The sequence below is a fragment of the Miniopterus natalensis genome, chromosome 8 (genome assembly GCF_054644295.1).
Source record: "Miniopterus natalensis isolate mMinNat1 chromosome 8, mMinNat1.hap1, whole genome shotgun sequence".
NCBI classification, from domain to species: Eukaryota; Metazoa; Chordata; class Mammalia; order Chiroptera; family Miniopteridae; genus Miniopterus; species Miniopterus natalensis.
Genome location: NC_142088.1, coordinates 75,285,001 through 75,303,440, shown reverse-complemented (window position 1 = coordinate 75,303,440; position 18,440 = coordinate 75,285,001). Strand labels below are relative to the sequence as shown.

General features: G+C 51.5%; 1 protein-coding gene across 1 annotated transcript in view; it reads left to right on the top strand.

Moving 5' to 3' along the window:
- SCTR (secretin receptor) overlaps positions 1 to 18,440 on the top strand; it is a 78,631-nt gene that overhangs the window by 39,934 nt on the left and 20,257 nt on the right. The window contains exons 3-6 of the mRNA XM_087819401.1: positions 2,387 to 2,494; positions 7,579 to 7,691; positions 15,025 to 15,122; positions 16,360 to 16,489. Of these exons, the coding sequence (XP_087675527.1) occupies positions 2,387 to 2,494; positions 7,579 to 7,691; positions 15,025 to 15,122; positions 16,360 to 16,489 (449 nt within the window). The remainder of the gene's footprint in view (positions 1 to 2,386; positions 2,495 to 7,578; positions 7,692 to 15,024; positions 15,123 to 16,359; positions 16,490 to 18,440) is intronic.

Below are 18,440 nucleotides of genomic sequence, written 5' to 3'. Positions count from 1 at the left end.
CCCGACCCACTGCAGGTGCAGGCCTGCGACAGTGGGGATCACACAGGTTCCTGCTCTCACGGGCTCTGTCCCGTGGAGGGAGCCACCTGCACCCAGGCACCGGGAGAGCTGCCCTTGGACAGTGAGCTCCCCGGCCCTAGGGAGGCTGCCTGTCTCACTCTCAGATTTGTTCCTGGGAGCCAAGAGTGTATCTGAGCCCAGAACAGGGCCTTCACCGTGGGGAGGAGAGGCTCTCAAAGCAAGGCCCGTGAACACAGACGGCAGGGTCTCCAGGGAGTCGCTACAGTACACGCTCCGGGCCTGGGGACGACTGAATGGGAATCTCGGGGTGCGTCCTAAAGATCTGCGTGGCCGGTGTGTTCTCAGGCCATTCTGCAGCGGGACAGGTCTCCGGGGAGTTCGCTTAGAGGGGGCCCAGGCATTAGAAGGATATTGATGCTTTGAGCTTGGAGGTAGTCACTCCTGAAGAGACCTTTTACCGAAGCTGGGCTTTGCCCTCTGCTTACAGACCACACCCGTCTCCCAGCCCCGGAGCAGAAACTCGCCCTGCAGCCAGAGCCCCAGCCTGGCCCGCCTGGGCCCGAGGAGATAGGAAGGAGCCCGGGGAGGACAGGGTGGGCTGGTGGGCACTGCGCTCATCTGCACCCAGGGAGTGGGCTTGGTCTCTTCCCCTTGACAGCCTCAGGAGGAGGCATTTGTTCCCCGAAGAGAAGAGAAATGGGCCAGGGAAGCTACTGGGTGCTGAGGCAGGACTGGAACCCAGGTCTGTGGGACTCCAGAAACCGGGCTCTTCCTGTGAGTCCTGGGCTGTGGCGTGGGGAAGTCTGTGCTCTGTCCCCCAACCTGGATGAGGGCTGACTCTTCTCGCCCCATGATGTCACCTCAGCTCTTTCCGGCCCCTCCAAACCTGCCCGCAGTGCTGTTCTCTCAGGGGTCGTGGGCCCCTGAAGCCTGTCACAGGGAGCAGATTCCCTGGGTTTCTACCCCCAAAGTCAATTCTAGGAGAATTAGAGGCTGGTTATGATAAATGATAATTTTTAAAAGAGAGTATAATTATAAAACTCGCATACAAATATAAACTGAATACCTGCCAAACATTGTACTGAGTAAATGAGAGAACCAGTAAAATGTTACCGCTGGCTCATAGAACTCAAAGTACCCAACATATAAGGCTGAAGGGTGAAATGAATTTGCACATAGATGCAAAAGTGAGTACAGTTTTGTCCAGCTGAAATATGACTGGACAAAGTTCGTTTGCATGCCTGTGGACAAGCATCATTTGCATTGCTATCAGTTATCTACAACTTACACTTGCATAGTAGCTTAAGGACAACGAACGCCCCCAAGACAGTAAAAGTCGAGACCCTGAGCGTCAGAAAGCCCGGAAGGCTGACTCAGACAGTGCCTTGCTCTGCGGTGAAGACACAGTAGCCTTTCTGACTCATTTCAAAGCCTATCATTTGCCAGAAGTGGGCCATGAATGTGGCTCTGAGCTTCCTGGCAGCCAAGTCAAAGAGGAAACAGCCTCAAGATTCAGTGTTTATAGGACAGATGGGTTCACCATACGTTCAGCTTCTCATTGCATTGAGACCAAGTTCATCTTCCAGGAGGGGCCTCGTAAAGGGAACCCAGTGAGCTGGAAAGCAATGTCCTTAACAAATATTTCTACTGCAAAAGCGGTGGCCACGCTTGTGTAGTTGCTTCCAAAAGCCAGGACAGTGGCTCTCCAAGTGTGATTCCAGGTCAGCAGCAGCAGCCTCACCTGGGAACTTGTTAGCAAGGCAAATTCCCAGGTTCCACAGAGACTCTGGGGGTGGGCCTCAGCTGTCTGTGTTTCAGCGAGCCTTCTGGATGAGTCTGTTGCAGACTGAAGTTTGAGAATCATGGCCAAGGATTCTCAACCTCGCCATCACTGTAGAGTTCCCTGGAAAGCTTACCCACAGTATCATGCCCAGGACCCACCCAAGACCAATTAAATCAGGATCGCTGGGTGTAGGGCCCAGTTAGATACATTTTTTAAAGCTCCCCATATGGTTATACTGTGTAGCCAGGAGGCCCACTGCCGGTGAGTCATTTAATGCAAGCCGAGGCCAGGCATATCTCTGCTCTAGAGAAATCCAGACCTGCGCTGCGTGGCTTGTATGAGATTACGTTTCCCTCCCTCGGCTTGTATGAGATCGTCTCCCTCCCGCTCTCCCACCCTGTCTTCCACACTGGGCACTCACTATTTAGATGGCAGAATCCAAGGCCCCAAGAAGGAAAGGCACTGAGAAGGGCAGTGCCTAATGGGAGATCCCGCAGGGAGGGTGCTGGCGATGATGACAGGGCAGGGGTGGCCCTCGGTCCACGCTCCATCCCTGCCTGATGCCGCTGCTCTTCTTGGCAGGCTGCGCGGGGCTGTGGGACAACATGAGCTGCTGGCCCTCCTCCGAGCCTGGACAGACGGTGGAAGTGGAGTGTCCGCGATTCCTCTGGATGCTCTCGGGCAGGAACGGTAACCACTCGGCCCAAGGGGTGGCCTCTGCGTGGGGCCTCAGCCTGAACCCAGGAGGCCAAGGAAACTTCTCTGGGGACAAGTAATGAGTGAAGTGATGGGGTGGGGCCCCTGGTAGGGACTGAAAACCTTGCTTGGGGGGGGTGGGGGGGGCTTGATCCTTAGGCTCCCAGCAAGGGGGCAGCAGGCACCGTATTAGGGACATGATAGAGGAGGCCAGGCTTGCTTCTCCCTTGCTCCAGCCACCATGTCTGGGTCCCGCCCTGGCACAGCCTGGCTTTCCAGAACCTACTTCCGGCGCCCATTCTGCCAGGCCCTGCTGATAAACTGTGCCCTCCCTGGATGCCCCTGGCCTCCCGGGGGATCTCTTGCCTGAGGGAAGCTACAGTTTACAGGACTTTCTTAATTTCAGGCAGGGAAGTGAGGAGGCTTTCAGAGGAATGCTCAGGGACTAATGCCAGCTACAGTTGTGTATGTGCCAGGCATTAGTCTTCACAACCCCCTGCAAATCACAGACCTTCCCTCCCCGCGCTCCACCCAGTCAAGAGGAATAGTAACAGTGACTGAGAGGGGTCTAGTCTTGCCTAAGGTTCACAGCTGGGAGATGGAGAAACCAGGACTCAAAGCCAGATTCCTCTGACTTCAAAACTGGGGCTCTGTTCGAGGCCATGGTCATGGTGGGCCTGGGCCCCACGGTGGGGGGAGGGTAGTTTCATGGCCCGTTGGCCCCTTCGCTTAGTGGGCTCACTGAACGTCTAAAGCCTGGCCTGCCCCTGCCACCCTCTCCCCTCATCCACGTGGGGTAGGAAAAGCTGCCCGATGTGGCCCTTAACAAGAATGAACCAAAAACGAAGATTTAACACTAAAACCCATCAGCCTTCCAAAGTCAGGAAACTATGACCAGCCAGACCAAGGCTGTGCACCGTGAGAGAGGAGTATAAATTCTTTGCAATATGATTCTTAGTGCACATGCACTTGTGCACACATGCAGATTTGGGGACCACGCTGCTGGCTCACTGCTCCCCTCAGCCTCACTTGACTCCCCATGATATAGAAATTGGAGGGGGCCAGGGAGTCTGGTTTGAACCCCACCCCTCCATTTGCTGCTTGGGGAATGCTAGCTGCTGAAACAGACAAATCCCCAAATCTCCAGGCTTTCATCCAGTGCCTGGCACCCGAGGCCAGAGCAGGTGCCTCTGCTGAGCAGGAGGCTCTTTCTTCCATGGTGGGTCTGGCTTCCAGACTCCTTCCTTTGTCAGCACAAAGCTCTCAGGCTGATTGGTGAAGGGGATCAGCCAAGGGAGATGTTGAAGGACCAGGCCTGAAAGTGATACCACTTCTCCCCATGTTGCTTCTGCCAGAACTCAGTCCCATGGCAACTCCCAGCTGCAAGGGATGTGGGGAAATGGGGTCCCACTGGGTGCCAGTCTCTACCTCTGGGCCCAAGTTCCTCAAATAGTCTCTAAGCTTCAGTTTTCTCACCTGTAAAACGGGGAGAATAAATAACACCGGTCCTATAAGGCTGTGCTTGGAAATAAATTTTAAATATTTTCCTTTGTCTCTTCTCTCCCCTTTGTTTTCCTCCTTGTCCTTCCTTTCTACCCCAAAGTCCCCCCCCCCCCCCCCAGGCACACACACAGCAGCAAACTTATCTACAGTCTCTATCTCCTGGCATGACCCCTCCATGCCTGTCTCTGGGGCGAGTGGAGCTCAGGACACAAGAGATGAATCCACATATGGTTGACCTTGAGTAACTTGCTGGTCAGGTGAAAGGCCAGGATCAGACCCTGGTCTCCGACTCCCCATCCAGTGCTCCTCTCTGGTTGGCCAAGTTCTCCTGTTGGAGGACCTGGGAGCTCTCCTCTTTTCCAAGCCCTCCCTTCAAAGCCTTCTCAGAGCCACTGTGCCTCTGCCTCCCTGCCACCATCCCACCTGCCCTTCTGCAGGGCGGCCAGGCAGAGCCGTGCTCACGGCCACATCCCACCCCAAACAATTGCTTGAACCCCTGCCTACCTCGTTAACTAGAATCCAACTGTCTCCTTCTTGAGGCTCCTCAATGCTTTAATTGCTCAAGACCCACCGGGCGTCACCCAGAGGTACAGTTCCAGGTCTGGGTGCTGTGGGGAAGGAAGCGGAGCTCCTCTGCCAACCTCTGCTGCAGTTTCTTCTCGTTACCACGTGGTGTCGCTGTAGGGCTACAGGACCCGCCTGCTGGCCACACTGAGGCTCCGCCTGCTCAGTGCTATGCAAATGCCCCCAGGGGTTGGGGATCATCTCAACTTGGGGGGACTACTCTGCTCATACCCAGCCCCAGGCCCAAGGCCTGTTACGAGAACATAGGTCAGAACCAGTCCAGCCTCCCACCAAGAGCCATCCTCCCATCATTACCTTCCTTCCCCATAGACCCACCTGGGGTTAGATCCCAGCCCCTTTGTCTCCTCTCAGGAGAGAAGGCCTCCCTCAGTGGGGTCCCCACCCCAACCTAGGGAGGAGCGCCTAGTGAGGACAAGCTGGTGTTCTGGAGCCTTCCTTTAGTAAGAAAAACTAATAATAACTTAATTCTACCTCAGGGCAGCCACTGCATGGGCCCAGACAGGATGGTGTCCGTTTGACAGGAAAAACTGCAGGCTGGATTCTGCCCAGATATTTCCCTGTGTGTGCCAGGGCCTAAAATGTTCCCTTTGATTCTTAAAAGGGCACTGGTCTTCCAGAGTTCCTTACTGAAAACACACTTCCCAGGCAGGCCAGGCCTTGGCCCTTTCCCTTCTGCCTTAGTGGGGAGCCTTAAAGCAGCGGATGTTTAACCAGGTTAGGGTCCCGGGGCCTCTGTAGAATCAGGTGAGAGCTCTGGACTGCACATACGTATGCGCACAAAAAAACTGACTGTGCTTTCAGGAGTCCTGGGTGAACCTGGGTAAGGACCCTTACTTATTAGGCATTAAATCCAGGGGAAGTGGGTGGCTTGAGGGGATCGGGAGAGAGCCCCACCCTCGTCTCCCTGCAGTTCTGCTGCTCTGGGCCACTGGCCTGGATCACATGCAGCACTTGCCTTGGGAATCCTGCTGGGTCAGTGAGGAGAGGGCGCCAAACAGGCAGCCCACCCTGATGAGGGCCTGCGCTGCCTGACAGCCAGCTCTGGGCTTCGCAGAGTTTGTGTTCTCTTACCTCGTCTTCCCATCCAACTGGTCTAAATTTGACCACCATTCTTTCCTGTCTGACAACCTAAGTCCCTTGACCCAACTTCCGCCCCTCTCCTAAATTCCAAGACTCCAAGCCCCAGCACTCCTGGTCTATTTCAGAAAGACCCAGAGCAGCGAGGAGTAACGCTGGTGCCATCTTGTGCTTGGCACCAGCCTGGGTGATTTCTGTGGGCCACCATGCTTTTCTCTCAGCTCTGCAATGGGAGTGATTGTTCCCATTTGGCACAGAAAGTGATGCACCTAAGGTCACATGGCGGCCAAGAGGCAATGCTGGGTTTCACACTCGGATCTGGCTGGTTCTAACACTGTGCTCCAGGCCTCATGAGCCTTCATAGGCTGAGTATGACTAGAGCCCAAAAGCCATGATCTCCAGTTGTTACAGGCTGCCCCTGGGTCTGTAGGGAGGGGGCCAGGCAGGAAGGAGGTACTGTGATGGGACATGTCCTACCTGGGTCCCGTTGCTCAAATCTGAGCCTTGGTTTTCCCATCTGTAAAATGGGCCAGCAGCACCTCCCTCACTGGGGCCCTATGAAGATTAGATCAGAATCCATACATTAGCATAGTGCCTGATTCTGGAAATACCAGCCCCATTGCTCCAGCTCAGTGGAATCTGCTTGACCTTAAACCCAGACCCCGAGGCTTATCAAGAGGTGCATGCCAACCCAGGTGGGGTGTTCAAGGGGCCCCTGACAGGGTACAGATTAGAGCAAAGCAGGGGTGTGATCAACTCCCTGCACCCCTGCAATGCCCACAGCAGCCAGGCCTGACACTGGAACTCAGCCCTCCTTGGCAGCCCAGAGTGGCGGATGCAGCTGAGCCAGTCGTTCCCAGGAGGGAGACTCTTGGTTCTCCAAAACTTTCTCCTTGGCTGGCAGCTCCCCTTCCCCAGTGTTCGGGCTCCTGCTCTGCAAGCTTGTGGGCAAGCTCTCCCCTCTTCTCCAAGAGAGCTCAGAGCAGGCTCTTCACCCCCACTCATCTGCTTCTCTAGCCAGCCAGCCACTGTTTGGTTAGCAAGGACTCTGCGCAGGCCCTGGGAGCCCTTAGAAAGCATCTGCTGGGGGGGCAGGGAAGCCACTGCCACCCCCGGTAAGGACATGGGATGCAGCCTGTGCTGGAGATGGGCAGCGAGCTCAACATGCCAGCAGCGCACCCTGCCAGCAGGGGCGGAGAGTGGGGAGGGGAAGGCCCTCCTAGAGCATGGAGGGACCTTGGAGCTGAGTCTGGAGCCTGCAGAGAGAAGGGCGAGGGGCGGGGTGGGAGTGAACAGGGGCCTAAGAGAGCCCTGGAGTAGGGCTGGGCCCCAGAGCAGCGAGCTGGGCCGGGAGCAGGACACTGAAGTTCTGCTGGGGCCTGGCCATCTGGGGGCTGGCCCTGGTTGGGGAGTTGTTGGGACTGTTGATCACCATGCCACCAGTCAGCCTTCCTTGCCATGGAGCCCTGGTGCCTGGCATGGTGGGACGGGGTGTGATGAGGTGGTGGGAGGAAGATAAGCTATGGCTGGAGGCCATGAGGGGTGTTTGCTCAGGGGCGACCTAGTTTGTAGATGGATGTGTCAGGGATCAGCAGGTCTCTCTCTCTCTCTCTCTCTCACACACACACACGCACACGCACACGCACACACACACACACATCCAGGTCTTTGCCCCTTCTAGGCCTATCTGCCCGCCTACCTTTCCCTCCACTTTGCCTGCCTGGCAGACTTACGTATCTTAAGGATAGTTGGGCCAACTGGGAGCTGACTGTGGTTCAGAGAAAGGCAGCTGGGGACAAAATGACAGAAGGAAGCTCCAGGCTGCGCCTGTGGCATTGCTGAGGGCACCCAGGAGACCCAGCTGTCCGTCCCCGGTCCCCACTGCTCACACATAACGTGCTTGGCACCCACAGGTTCCATATTTCGAAACTGCACCCAGGGCGGCTGGTCAGAAGCCTTCCCCAGGCCTGACCTGGCCTGTGGGGTTAACGTGAATGACTCGTCCAACGAAACCAACAAGAAGCGGGTAAGCCTGTCAACCTCCCTTCCTCCCCAGGTGGGGCCTGCAGGGCGAGACATCCCCGGGAGGGGACAGAGTAGAGCCAGCCCAGGGCCAGGGACAGGTGACCTGGGGGCTGCCCCTCCTACCACTTGTCTCCTGCGCATCACCTGGGGGTCGGTGGGCCTGCTTCACTGCCCTGGTCCAACCCCGAGACGCTGGTCATGAAGACCATGGGGCAGGGGACTGCCATATGCCACCATGAGACGGGGTGATTTAGTCATGAAACCGAAAGAGAAGTGACGTGGTGGCTCCATGCTCAGAGCCAGGCTGGTGAGTCTCAACCCTGACCTGTGATCTTGGTGGGCGTGGGGAGGACTTCACTTCTCTGTGCCTCAGTTTCTTCATCGGGGAAAAGGGGTTAATTATAGTTCTGACCTCACAGGCTTGCCAAGAGAACTAAATGAGTTAATGCATGGAAGTGCTAAGAAGGTACCTGGCCATAGTAAGTGCTCAATCAACGTTTGTTCTCAAAGGAGAGAGCCCAGTCCGGCTGGTGTGGCTCAGCGGTTGAGCGTTGATCCATGAACCTGGTGGTCATGATTCGATTCCCGGTCAGAGCATATGCCTGGGTTGTGGGCTCGATCCCCAGTAGGGGGCGTGCAGGAGGCAGCTGATCAATGACTCTCTCACCATTGATGTTTCTCTCTTTCTCCCTCTCCCCTTCCTCTCTCTGTAGTCAATAAAAACATATATATACATATAAAAAGAGAGCCTAGCACCAGGGCAGTCCTGGTTTGAGAAGACACTGTGAGCTGTGGCTACACTTCTCCAGGTGCCTCCTGAAGTGGCTGTTAGTTCCACAGACCCTTCCCTCCCTGCTTTTCCTGACTGACTCGTACACATCCTTCAAAACCCCACTCCAGCCCATCAACTCCAGAAAGCTCTTCCTTCTTGTCCCGCCAGGAAGGGCTCCCTTAGTACTATATTAGCCTCCAGCTGTTACCTACCGTATTATATGAAATCATCAGTATGTGCCATGTGCATCCGTCTCTCTCGCTAAAATATGAGCTCCTCAAAGGCATCCATTCACTTGACAAACATTTGTTGAGCATCTACTATAGGCAAGGCATGGGTCTAAGCATGGAGATACAGCAGTGACAAATCCAAGAGTCATTTCCAGGCCCCAATGCCCAACATGATGCCTGCCACCTATAAGGTGCCCAATAACTGTTCATTTTTGGACTGAACACCTACCCCGTGCCAGCTGCTTAGTGCACAATTACATTCAATCTTCAAAAGCATTCAGTGTAAGTTTATTATTTTCTCCATTTTGCAGATGAGGAAACTGAGGCTCAAAGGGATTAAGGAAAATGCCTAGAAAGTAATGGAGGCAGATGTTGAAGGGGTATCTGCACCCCCATGTTTACTGCAGCATTACTAGTTATACCCAAGGCATGGAAACAACCTAAGTATCCATCCATAGATGAATGGAGAAGGAAATGGTGGCACACGCACACAAAGGAATACTACTCAGCAACCAAAACGAAGGAAGTCCTGCATTTGCAACAACATGGACGGACCTTGGGGGCATTATGCTCAGTGAAATGAGTCAGGCAGAGAAAGAAAAATAATGTATGCTCTCACCTATATGTGGAATCTTAAAAAAGAAAAACAACCCAAAGCTAAACTCATGGCAAAAGTGATCAGATTCCTGCTTACCAGAGGAGAGGATGGGGGAGGGAGAATTGGATGGCGGTGGCCAAAAGGTACAAAATTTCAGTTATAAGATAAGCAAGTACTAGGGATATAATGTACAGCGTGATGACAACAGTTAACACTGCTCTGTGGTCTATATGAAAGCTGCTAAGAGAGTAAATCCTAAGAGTTCTCATCACAAGGAAAAATACCAATTTTTTTCTCTCTTTTTTTTCTGTATCTGTGCGAAATGATGGATGTTAACTAAACTTATTGCGATGATCATTTCACAATATATGCAAGTCAAGTCATTGTGCTTACACCTTAAACTTATACAGTGATGTGTCTCAATTATATCTCAATAAAACTGGGAAAGAAAGTCAAGGGGGAAAAAAGTCATGGAGGCAGAATTCAAACCAAGCGTAGCTCTGCAAAGAGCCGGTGTGCCTGCCGCTGCCCCCTGAGGGTGCGCCCCTGGGAGGTGCGCTTTCAGCAGTCGCATCAGCTAAACTCCCCAGCGGGAGTGTGACGGGCAAGCTTGCATCTTCCTTGGAGATGGGATGGGGTCATGTTAGAAGAGCCGTGAAAGGGGGAGCAGCAGAATTAAGGAGAAAGGATGTAGTTGGGAGGCAGACCAGGCCTCCTTCTGAGTTTTTTCTAAGACCCCCCCTATAGCCAGTCGGCCTTGCTCTATGTGAAGGAGTTTGATTGATGGAGTAACATGGATGGTGGAGTTTCTTTCCTTCCAGGGCTTGCCATCCAGGTGGAGAAAATGCATGAATAAGGCAGAGCCTCAGATCTGGCCACAGTGGGTCAATTTAATCACCAGTGGGTCAATTTAATCACGGGACTCAACAAAACTTGACCCGTGGGTATATGCAGTCTTGGGGTGTGGTGGGTAGGCTCTGGCCCCTGAAGACCATCGCTATCATTGTCTCAGATAGACAGGGGATTATGAATGTCATATTTGTAAAATTAAGAGGAAACATTCTTGTGATGAGTGGCAGGATAGGGGTTCAAAAGGATGCTCTGGGCTGCAAATAACAGAAATTTCCAACTGGTTTAAGAAGCAAAGTTGGCTCCTGGACCTGAGGGTGCAGGGAAGTGTCAGGACTCTTTATGAAGCTGCGCTGCCAGCCACCACGACCAGGCCCGTCCCGTCTCTCCTGCTACCTGGTGCTTCTTCCCAAGGCCGGCGCCGCTCCCATTGGAAGGTGAAAGCCATTGCCAACTGCGGCTGCAGGCTTCCCCGCGCCTGCTTGTCCCGCAGGAGGACGGCCTGACTTCCTACAGCTCCTTCCTAAGAGCAAGAAAGCTGTACCCCAACCCCCACAAGCCTGTCCAAACACCGCACTGGCTCAAAGAGGCTTGATCCTGCCCAACACTGGACCGCCTCTGGCAGAGGGCTGGGTACATGATTGGCCTGTGCCAGTGGCTCTCAGCTTTTTAGCTTTGGGACCCTTTTACACTTTTAAGGATTATTGAGTCCCCAAAGAGCTTCTGCTTGTGAGAGTTATATCTATTGAAACCTCACATGAGAACTTCTGGCTTCAAGTAGTCAGCTGGGAAAGAATGAGTCCAGGGCCTGACCTTGATATCCATGGCAAGGTCGAAACTGTGATATCCCCAGACAAGGAGCTGAAACTTAACTAAGGTAATTGCAAAATTTGGACTTACCTCAGAAAATTATTGTCCAAAAATAGTGGAGACTTACCTTGATTTCAGCTCACATAAAAAAATTAAGAAGTCCCTGAATTGGAAGGGTTTCAGACCATATGATTCACCTTGGTCCCTAAATGCTGGTCCACAAATTGGCACAAGCTTTGTCTTTTATTTTGAGATTTGAATCATCCTATTTATTACTGTTGATTTTTTTTCTTTCAGTCAAATGATGGTGAATATCTGAATTTGTTTTCTTTCAACTTCCTTACTTGGCATACACCTCTCTGTTATTATTATTTTTAAAATATGTCTTTATTGATTTCAGAGAGAGGAAGGGAGAGGGAGAGAGAGAGAAACATCAGTGATGAGAAAGTCATTGATTGGCTGCCTCCTGCATGCCCCCTACTGGGAATCGAGCCCAAAACCTGGGCATGTGCCCTGACCAGGAATTGAACTTCGATCTCCTGGATCATAGGTCAGTGCTCAACCACTGAGCCATGCTGGCCGGGCCACCTCTTTATTATTGACAAATATTATTGACAGACTGGACTCAGATTGGCAGAAAGACCAGGCAAAGATGCCACTTGGGTAAATAAAATGGGGTTTGCTTACCTATAGCAGAGGTTGGCAAACTATAGCCCTTGGGCCAATTCTGGCCCTCTCTTGTGCAAATAAAGTTTTATTGAAACAAGGCCACTCCCATTTGCACTACAAGGGCAAAATTAAGTAGTTGTGAAAGAGATTTCACGGCACTCAAAGCCTAAAATATTTACTGTCTGCACTTTATGGAAATAAGTCTGGTGACCCCAATCTAGAGGATGCAGAAGGAAGGTGGCCCAGTCAGGATGCAAAGCAGAGAGAGAGGAAGCCTGGGCCAGGACGACAGCAGTGAGGCTCCTGGAACCCAGCTCCTCTGGCAGGTAGTGCACAGGTGCCGTTGTCGAGGGCAGGGGCTCTGGGGCTGCATCAGGACTCGTGGGAATAGCGCTCTTTCTGGGTCAGACCTTAAAGACACAGGGCAGGACCAGGTCTGTATGAGAGCTGGCCCATGTGTCCTGAGGGTTCGATGGTGCACAATGACCACGGTCACAGGACAGGACAGAATGTTCAGCCTGAACACTCTATACTGCTCCTGAACGGAGGGCTGCAAAAGCAGGTGTCCCCGGGAGCGAGGCCAACACCCTCAGCCATGGGGCTCGTGTTGGTCCTCCAATATTTTGACATTTCGCTGCTCTTTGATGTCCCAAAGTCTGGGAACCATTAATCTGATGCAACCTACTGGCCTTTTGGCTCTCTGCCTTGTGCCTTTAAGGTGGCTCCTGGAACTGCAGTGACATCAGTGGGGAAGCTCAATATCACAAGGCAGCCATCCTGTCAAAGGTCACCTCTTGCTGCCAGAAAAGTTTTGGTGACTTTAAGTTAAATCTACCTTCTGGTAACATCCTCCCACCAGAGCTCACACATTAGGTCTTACTCTGCTTCTACGTGTCAATGGCCTAAGACTTTCCTTCCCTCGGTTTGTTTGTTTTCCCCTCTTGGAGTCATGTACCCCGTTTATTACGCACTTGTAAGATGACATGATCAGCCTTCTCTGGAAATGCTCCAGCTTATTAATGTGCCTCTTTAAGTAAAGTGCCCAAAACTAGACCAAGATACTGCAAACATCCCCGTGTGGCCGGCTGCCCCACAGCACTCCATTCTGCCACTGAGAGCAGGCGCAGTTCCCCAGCCGCCGCCTCGAACCTCATGGGCCATGCCATAACCTCGCACAGCGATTCCAACTGCTTGCTGCCTCACGTCAAGGGTGGACGATGGGGGTGGAGGTGGGAAAGTTAACATGCACTGCATGTCTTCTAGCTGCCAGCCATTGTTTAGACACTCTGATACCTTATTTGTTCTTCCAACAAGCCTGAAAGGTAGATATTATCCCCATTTTGCAGATGAGGAATCTGAGGCTCAGAGAAGTTAAGTAATTTGCCCAAGGTCACACAGTGGGTGAGTAACAGTCCTGGGTTTGAAACTGTTGTCTCCTGGATCCGAAGCCTGTTTTTCTGTCCTACACTTCCCTAACACCGTGAAGCTTTGGCCATTCTGACCTCAAGGTCATTCTCATATGTACAGCCGTCAGCCAGCCCAGTTTCCCCCATACTATTGCTGTGTCTGTTCTCTTTTTAAATTAGCTACCCTTATCTTCTGGGTATAAAGTAGTATTTACCCACTGTAGACAAATACAACTGAAGATAACAATGCTATCCACAAACATCATCCAAAGTTAACCGGTATTAACATGTAACACATTTCCTTACAATCTTGTTTCTATGCATGTATGAGATTGGGCTACATGAAATGGCCCATATTTGATCATTTTGGGTCTACAAAAAGGGGCAGTTTCATACGATTCAACCTAACACTTTTTTACATAGAGTGGGAATCATACTGTCCTGTGAATTGAATTCTGCCTTTCACTCACATTATGTTCTCAGCATGTCCTGACATCTTTTCAAACTCTTGGTAAGCAACATTTAATGGTGGTCTAACATTAAAACAATTTGGTTAACTATTCTTCTAATGTTGGATATCTGAATGTTTTTCATCACAAATAGCTTTGTGATAAAGATCTTTTTTAAAAAAATATATCTTTATTGATTTCAAAGCGAGGAAGGGAGAGGGAGAGAGAGAGAAACATCAATGATGAGAGAGTCATTGATCGGCTGCCTCCTGTGCCCCCGACTGGGGATTGAGCCCGTACCCCAGGCATGTGTCCTGACCGGGAATCGAACCTTCATTTCCTGGGTCCTAGGTCTAAGCTCAACTGCTGAGCCACACCTGGCCAGGCTGTGATAAACATCTTTACATATAAATATATTTTTATATTTCTGATTATTTCTTAGAATTAATTCCTAGAGGTAGAAGGAGGGGTCAAAAGAAATGCCTGCTTCAAAGATTCTTAATCCCTGTTACCTTCCAGAGAGATTGAACCAATTTTCACTCCCACTATACCCTCACCTGCATAGCATATGATTAGTTCCAAATAGTTGTTAATTTGGTTAGTTAAAAAATGGTCTGGCATTATTGTCTTAATTTTCATTTCCTTGATTCTTTTTAAGACTGTTGTACAATTTATATTTTGAACCTAAATACTGGTCTTTACATTTATCTCTGTATATCAAATTATTCCATCCCACTGAGATCTTTTTGAATCAAAGATGAACCAAGAGTGTGAAGTGGCTGCTGAACAAGTAAGTGCCTGCTTGGCCACATTAATAGGAGTACAGTGTGGAGTTCAGGGGAGGCGATATCCACTCTACTTCTTCCTGGTTAGAAGATGCATCTGGAGTTTTCAGCTATCCAGTTCTGGATATTTTATTTAAGAAGGACATTGACAAATCAGAGTATATTAATTGAGCAAAATGGTGAAGGATGTGGAAAGAGATTAAAGACACAGGGAACATTTAATGCTGAGAAGATAAGTGAGGGACAGACTGGCGGAACAGCTGTATTAAAAATGACAAGCCTCTCCATAAGATCTTCATAACTTTTCTATAAGTCTAAAACTATTCTAAAATGAAAAGTTTGTTTTTAAAAAATAAGACAGGCCTTAGGTACAAGACAAATTCAGTTTATTTTAAGTGGTTCCCAAAACAAAAAGACCAGTAAGTGCACTTTAAAAGGTAATATATTTTAGCTTCACACGAGGAAAAAATATCTAATATTTCGCACTGCTGTGTATGAGTGACTTCCTTGAAAGGGAACAAGCACCTTGCCCCTGAGACATTCAAATAAAGCCTTTAAATCCAAGGGGATGTGAGTGGGATATAAGTTTGAGTTGGCATCAGATGATCCCCAAGACCTTTTCCAGCGCCAAGATGGAGCCTATGAATGGGTGTCCTTGGGATATGAGTTGAAGGGGTTCAAGCAGCCTGCAGCAGGTACCCTCTGAGGCAGAAAGGCGCCGAGCCAGCCGGGTGGGCGGGCGGGGCTGACGCTCATCTCTCTGCAGCACGAGTACCTGCTGAAGCTGAAGGTCATGTACACCGTGGGCTATAGCTCCTCCCTGGTGATGCTCCTGGTGGCCCTCAGCATCCTCTGTTCTTTCCGGTGAGAACATGCTGCCAACTCTGCATCTTCGCAGCCTGCCCTGGGCACAGACCTTGCATCTCTTCTAACTGCTGAAGCCGGAGGAGGAAGGTCTGGGTGGGCCACGTCACCTCCTGATCTAAAGCTGACCTGTGGCAGAAGTTCCTGTGACTGAGCTCCCTGTGAAGTTCCCACGGCCTTGCTCATTCCTTTATTCGCTCAGCATTTACTGGGCGTTACTAAGCACTTACTGCACCGGCTGCTTTCCATGTTGTGATCTCTAATTTTCACACAATGCTATGAGATAGGTATCATTTTCCCAATTTTACAGGTGTATTAGCCAGACTCTAGGTTGCAAGAAACAGAAATCCACCTTAAAACAGCTTAGGGAAAACAAAGGTGACCCGACTCACATAATTGACAAGTTCAGGAGCATCTGGCTGAATCTAGGTGCTCGACAGTGTCAGCAGAACTAGGCTTGTCTCCCTCCGTTTTTCCGCTTGCCTTGGCCTCATCCTTGGGTAGGCCTTCTGTAGGGGAGGCAGAGACAGCCACCAGCAACTGCAGGGGTACATTCTACCAGGTCTCCAACACCAGGGCCAAGAGAGCCCCTTCCCCATTAGTTGCAATGAAAGTCTTGGGGGAATTCTCACTGGCCCAGCTCGGGTCACATGCCCAAACCTGAGCCAGTCACGGTGGCCAAGGTTGGAGACCTCCAGTTGCTCAGGTCTGTCATGAGGGTGGGAGGTGCAGTCAACCCCCCATCCCCCCAGAACTGGAGTGGGTTCCCCATGAGAAAGCTTGGCTCTGGTACCTGAAGAATGGGAACAAGTGACAGGCTTCTGTCCCCAGCAGCAGAGTAGGAAACTCAGGCTCTGGGGAGGGAAAAGGCAGAGCCTGGGCCTGGTTGCTCCCTGAAGCCTGTGTTCTGCTTGCCTGCCTCTGGAACTCCTGCCCTACCTTCTAAACAATTCTGGGAGCTAGAGATGGTAGTAGGCCAGAAGAATATAATGCTGCCCCTGTGACCCCAGCTTTTTATTATGATTATTGTTATTATAGCGTGAGACAGAGTAGACTGGGCACCTGAGGCCTGGGTTCTCATTTAGGTTGTGCTAACAGAGCTACAGAGAAACGTTCACCTGGGAAGAGTTGATGTCCAGGGCCCGGGTTTCCCCTGTGCACTGGGGGAGGGCTGGGCCTGCTGCACCCCAGCCCCTCCCAGCCCTGGTCCCTATGGCCCCGCTCTGTCTCCCCGCAGGAGGCTCCACTGCACCCGCAACTACATCCACATGCACCTGTTCGTGTCCTTCATCCTGCGCGCTCTGTCCAACTTCATCAAGGATGCTGTGCTCTTCTCAGACGACGGTCTCCACTGCGATACCCACAGGGTAACAAGCCCCGGTGCCCCAGGGTGTGGCTCGTCCTGCCTGCCTTCCCCAGCCTAACTTTGGAGAGGGTGGTGGCCCCGGTGTCCTCCCCTGGAGTCCCTGCTGAGGCTGCATTTAGCACCTATGGTAAAGGAGCCAGCCCTGGGGCTGGGTCGGGAGGTTCAGGGAGAGCTCCCGGTCCCCACATGCACAGCCTGGCCCGTGTAGGAAATCGGCTTTTTGGGAAGCCAGTGGGGGTGCCACTCAACTCCCAGTGCCTGGGAGTGGATTAGCCCCCCTGAGATTGAGATATATAGCAAGGACCCTCTTTCCTACTCTCGCCAAGTCCCAGCTGTAGACAGATGGCGAAGCCTAGAGAGGGCTGGGTTGGTTGTAGAAAGAAAAGGCTGAGCATGTGCCTGCCTGTCTGCGCACACGGGTGCGCAGCGAAACAATCGTGTTTTGTTAAATCTAACCCTCTTCCTCATTCTGAATGCTCAGACGAGTCTTAATTCATCGTGATATCACTTTGTATCCGTTGGAATACCTTTTGGTGCACATAACAGAAAATTGTCCATCAGCGGCTTTAATAGATGGGGGTTGTTTCCCACATGTGCAGTCCATAGGCGGGCAATCCAGAGCTGGCACAGTGGCTCCATGATGCCACGAAGGACACAGTCCTTTCCCCTCTTTCTGCTCTGCCATTCTTGATCCCATGCTTTATACCACGCCTGCGATGTGGCTCCTGCAACCCCAGGCCCCACATCCATGTTCCAGACAAGAGGAGTTAAGTAGAAGGTTAAACACTTTTTCTCTTTAGGAGACTTTGTCTTTTCATTTGGGAAAAAGGACACCCTCCCCAAGACTCCTACCTACCTCTTAGTGACTAGAACTTGGCCATGTGACCATATTTAACTGCAAAGGAAGCTGGGAGATTGAGTTTTTTTACTGGTATAGTCTCCAAAGCAGAGGCAAGTGAGGGAGAAGGGGATTGGAAATTGAGATTGGTTCAGTCACCTGTCTGCTTTCCACCACTCACATCTGGAATTCCTTATAGACCTGTTAGTTTGTGTTTTGTGTGTGTGTGTGTGTGTGCGTGTGTTTTCTAACTCAAACTGAGAGATCCTTAAAGTAGAGCCCATGACTCTCAGAGAGGTCTCCAGGATGAAGTAACAGTCCCAGACTGGGGGTCAGGGGACATAAATTCAGGCCCCAGCCCATCACTGACCAGCGGTGGAGAAGTCCAACAGTGCCCAGCAGGGAACCTTCTTGGATTTTACTAACATTAGACTTTCGAGCTAACCATGAACCACGCCTGGAATCAGAGTCTCTGGGAGGCCACAGGGTGGGAACCACGGAGGGCCAGCAGCGCAGTAGTGGGCACTCCCCCTCTGTGGACGTGACCTTGCAGCAGTGCATGCAGCAGCCCTCAGGCCACCCCAGGAGCTGTCCTGTCCCTAGGGCACAGCTCAGTGAGAGGAAAGGGGGCCCTTATGGGGTAAGTATAGGAGCCATGTTGGCATAGAAGCCCACAATTCATAGGCATAGCTCCCAGGATCCCTGCAAGGGACAAGCTTGTTATAAGAGTCACTGCATCGAGCAGAGCTGGCACTGTGGACCCTCCTCAGGTGTTCGAGGTCTCTGGTCCAATGCACTGTTCCAGTGAGGGGCCGTTTTCACTATGATCAATGTTGCCCCTAACATAGTTGGTATTTCCCGTCTTCATCTATTTCCAGGGAAACTGAGCTTGGAAAGGATGTTAACCCTGTGCTCAGATGTGCCTTTTTCTCTCTAGGCCTCAGTTTCCCTGTCTGAAAAAGAAGGGAGTTGGGAGCTGGGCAATATCTGACACAATTTTATAGCTGGTAGCCAATTCCAGAATCTGAATGCAGTTCCTGCTTCCCTGATGCCATCGTGACTAAGCCTGCTGGGCTGTGATTCCACTCTCCGGGGAGCTCCATGGGCCTAGTCT